The sequence below is a fragment of the Vigna radiata genome, chromosome 8, assembly GCF_000741045.1.
Source record: "Vigna radiata var. radiata cultivar VC1973A chromosome 8, Vradiata_ver6, whole genome shotgun sequence".
NCBI classification, from domain to species: Eukaryota; Viridiplantae; Streptophyta; class Magnoliopsida; order Fabales; family Fabaceae; genus Vigna; species Vigna radiata.
In genome coordinates, this window is record NC_028358.1 from 2820780 (window position 1) to 2825200 (window position 4421).

Consider the following 4421-nt stretch of genomic DNA (forward strand, 5'->3'; position numbering starts at 1 on the left):
AATTAAACTTTATTTAATATAAAAGCCAAAATCTTTAACTATTTCAATACGTTCATACATAATTAATATCCAACCTTTTTCGAATATGTATGAGAAACCTATACTATTCCGCCGGCATTTTAAGTTTTATAATATTATTTTAATGGCATATATGTTAACATCACCACCCATTTTTTTCCCTTTTCATTCCACAAACCGGAAACACGAATTTTCTCAGAAAAACATAACCCTAAGAGACAACGATGTTGATGTTTAGATAATTCAAAAAAAAAAAAAAAATCAATTGACCAACCCATATGTGTGATACATGGTTTATATAAACAAAGGAATGATGCATCATTAATATTTCAGAACTCAGAATTGGCCTTCAATTTTCTTCATCACCTTGTCTAAAATCATTGCAAACCCTTCAAAATCAAGCCACTTTTTGCCATTTCAAAACGGAAACATGCAAATCCCATGGATAGTCAATTATCAATATGCAGCAACACTTTTCTTCGTTACCATTGCTCTTACCAAAGTTACCTGTCTTAAGTTCAACTTCCCTTCCTTCCCAGATGATTCTAATCTATGGGTGAGCAAGAATTCAAGTATATTCCTAGATGCCATCCAAGTGTCACCTGATATTCGTGGTCCCATAGATCATTATTCTGGACGTGTTTTCTACATAGACCCATACCTGCTTTGGAAAGAGAAGAATAACCGAAACCAAATAGCTTCCTTCAACACCACTTTTGTGCTCAACATAACTCCGGAAACTACCCCTGGTGGTGAAGGCTTGGCCTTTATCTTAACTTCAGATAGGACTGTCCCAGAAAGCAGTGATGGACAATGGCTTGGTATTGTAAATGCTACTTCCAATGGAACTTCACAGCCTGGTATTCTAGCAGTTGAATTTGACACAAGACACAGTTTCACTGAAGATGGCCCCGACAATCACGTTGGCATCAATATAAACAGCATCAACTCCATCCAACAGGTTTCGTTAATAAACTCTCGGCTCAATCTATCTTCAGGTCAAGATGTCAAAATTCACATTCAGTACATCAATGACACAATATCAGTTTTTGGTGCCATGAGTGGAACTTCTGAAGAATCCATGGAGACCCTCTTGGTGTCTGAGCCTCTTAATTTATCTTCCTTTCTTCAAAAAGAGGTTTACATTGGCTTCTCCGCCTCAACAAGTAACTACACGCAGCGGAACTGTGTAAGATCGTGGGAATTCAGCGGGGATGATATTAGAGATGATGACAACAGTCTCTTGTGGGTTTATGTTGCCGTTCCAATCGTGATTGTTTTAATTATCATTGGTGGGTTGGTGATCTTTTTCTTGCGCTGGCAAAAGATTCGCCATATGGAGGGGCCAGAAGATGCATATCCAAGGATAGAGGACCAGATTAAATATTCCTCTATGGCTCCGAAGAAGTTTAGGCTAAGGGAACTAACGAAAGCAACTGGTGGATTCAGCCTTCAAAACAAGCTAGGACAAGGTGGGTTTGGAACTGTGTATAAGGGACTACTGGAAAATAAGGAGGTAGCTGTAAAGAGAGTTTCCAAGAACTCACGCCAAGGGAAGCAAGAGTTTGTGGCAGAAGTGACAACAATCGGAAGCCTTCACCATAGAAATTTGGTGAAACTCACTGGTTGGTGCTATGAGAATAGAGAGCTTCTCCTTGTGTACGAGTTCATGCCTAATGGAAGCCTAGACAAGTACCTCTTTNGTGACAAAGNTTGTGGTNATAATTATGACTTTGAAGGAGGGTATNCTATAACGTTGGACTGGGAAACTAGGNNAAGAGTGATTCATGGGGTNGCTCAAGCACTTGACTACCTTCACGATGGNTGNGAGAGGAGNGTTCTCCACAGAGANATCAAGGCCAGCAACATAATGCTNGACTCAGATTACAATGCCAAGCTGGGAGANTTTGGATTGGCTAGAACAATTCAGAAGAGAAATGAAACGCATCACTCTACAAAAGAGATTGCAGGCACACCCGGGTACATGGCCCCAGAAACCTTCCTGACTGGGAGGGCAACGGTGGAGACAGATGTGTATGCATTTGGGGTTCTTGTGTTGGAAGTAGTGTGTGGAAAGAGGCCAGGGAATGTGTATTCACAGGATGACTACAAGAACAGCATTGTGTATTGGGTATGGGATTTGTATGGGAAGGGAAAAGTAGTTGGTGCTGTTGATGGAAGGTTGAAGAAGGAGGAGATTATTGAGGAAGAAGTGGACTGCGTTCTTGTTCTTGGCTTGGCTTGTTGCCATCCAAATCCACACAAAAGACCATCGATGAGAACAGTTCTTCAGGTTCTGAATGGGGAAGCAGCTCCACCTGAAGTGCCTAAGGAAAGACCAGTTTTTATGTGGCCTGCTATGCCTCCATCTTTCAAAGAAGCTGAAGATAGCTCGCTCATCCAGGGAACTCTCACTCCTTTCACTGAGATCACTGGAAGATGATGAAATAATAACCGGTTATTTGAAGAATTTAAACCACTCTTGGATTCACAGATTTTAGCTTTTCTATGTAAATACGTACACTGGTGTTAAATGTGTTGCAGCTTGATATATATGTATTGCACACAAACTTGTGTAATCTTTTGTGTCATTCAATCATGTACATAGGTTGTTTCTGCAAGCTCAGCATGTATTCAAAATGAAAGTGTTTTGTTTATAACTGTATGACTTTGATCTCCTTTCGAGATGGAACATTTGCTTGAATATTAAACTAAAATTCTAATTACTTCTATTAGCATTTCGTTAATATTAATTTAGACATTTGATACGTTCTTTTGTAATTTCTTTGTATTGTGTATCCTATTACGAAGGAATTATATTGCTACTTGCGAGATAAACTAGTCTTGAATGTGTTCAAGTTGTTTGACTGGTTAAAACTAATCACGGGTTGTATTTTGTTTGGATGAATATTAAAAGAGAAATGATTATTTGAAACACCTAAACTTTTTATATTTATTTGACACTATTTTTATTTAATTTTTACTCTTTTCTTTTTTAAAAAACTAAAAAATTTTATACTTTTTGAACCATTTTATCTTTGTATTCTGTGTCAAATGAATGTAAAAGTATGTTATGATATTATTACTCGTTAAAATTATGTTTTATTATTGTCACATATCAAAATTGTACCATTCTAAATATGTTTTTCTATATGACATTTGTTCGAATAGAACTAAATTCGGATTCTTTTGAATTAAAACATATCGATACTAATTGAAAAAGAAAATTTTGCTAAACTCATAGGTTCAACAAGCATTAATCACCTAGTCAATGAATTACTCTTGTGACTGTCCATGCTGAAAGTTTGATGTCGATATAGAAAAAACTAAGCAATTAGAAAAGGCATTTTCACTTTGTAGAGTTTTTATTGATGATTATGAAAAAGGGTCTTATTTATATATAATCTTACAAGGACCACTTTCATATGCAAACAACATCAAAATATCAAAGAAAAAAAAATAATTAAGCCTGCAGTGTAGTTATCATGGAAGTTTTAAAAAAATAAAGGTTTAATATATTCGGAAGTTTCTATTTCTGTGGATCCGTATCAATTGGGTCTCCATATTTTGAAAATGTTCAATTAGATTCTTATTTTGGTAAAATTGATTCAATAAAACTCCTGTAATTAAATTCTGTAGACGACGTTAATTTTCTTGCGAGCTAGCATGCTGAGATGTCCTTTAATTATCACGTGTCAAATAAAAAAAAGTCATTCCCTGGAGTTAAATGATTTTAAATTTAAAAAAAAAAAAAACTATCTTTGATTATTTAATATAAAAACACGTAAAGTTAAATTTATTTCTCAACAGACCATCATCTTCCTCTTCACGGTCACTGCAATATCGTTATCGAAAGTTGCAGCACGACCCTCTCCATTTTCGATCCTCTTTCTTTGCCAACATCTTCACCTCTTGAACAACATGAATCCCCAACCATTCTTCAAATCTGGAAATTAGTTGTGTCGAATCCCATTGCCTCTCTAAAACAAAAGAAAGAGGAAACAAGATTCCAGACTATAGAAGAAAATATAAGATCCCAAACTAGACAAGTTTATCCTATCCACTCAAACAATGCACAAATTCAATTAATTCTACCACCAGCAAATTACAAACAGATTAACAGTCCACCATGAGTTTCACTTTTGACAAAAATTTTGTACCTTGGAATAAGAGTGTAATTAGTCAAAGGGAAAGAAAATCAGAGAAGTTCAAACTAAGAAAAAGCCTTCTTCTTCACTCTTTGACAAACTCCGCATCAGAAAGAGCATAGTGTGTTGGAATTGGTCAACTAAACAAAACAAGAATCACATCCTTCATTTGAGAGAAAATTAAGGAAGCTTAAACTCTTGTTTTTCACAAAAGAAAAAACCAACCATATTTTAGAAAAGTTAAAAAATAGGAAG

At 35.8% G+C, this 4421-nt stretch overlaps 1 protein-coding gene across 1 annotated transcript; it reads left to right on the top strand.

The window, feature by feature from the left end:
• The first annotated feature begins 361 nt into the window (after positions 1-361).
• Positions 362-2588, top strand: LOC106770059 (probable L-type lectin-domain containing receptor kinase S.5). Its single transcript, XM_014655882.2, has one exon. The coding sequence runs from the start codon at positions 449-451 to the stop codon at positions 2459-2461; it is 2013 nt and encodes a 670-aa protein (XP_014511368.1). The 5' UTR covers positions 362-448; the 3' UTR covers positions 2462-2588.
• The last annotated feature ends 1833 nt before the right edge of the window (positions 2589-4421 follow it).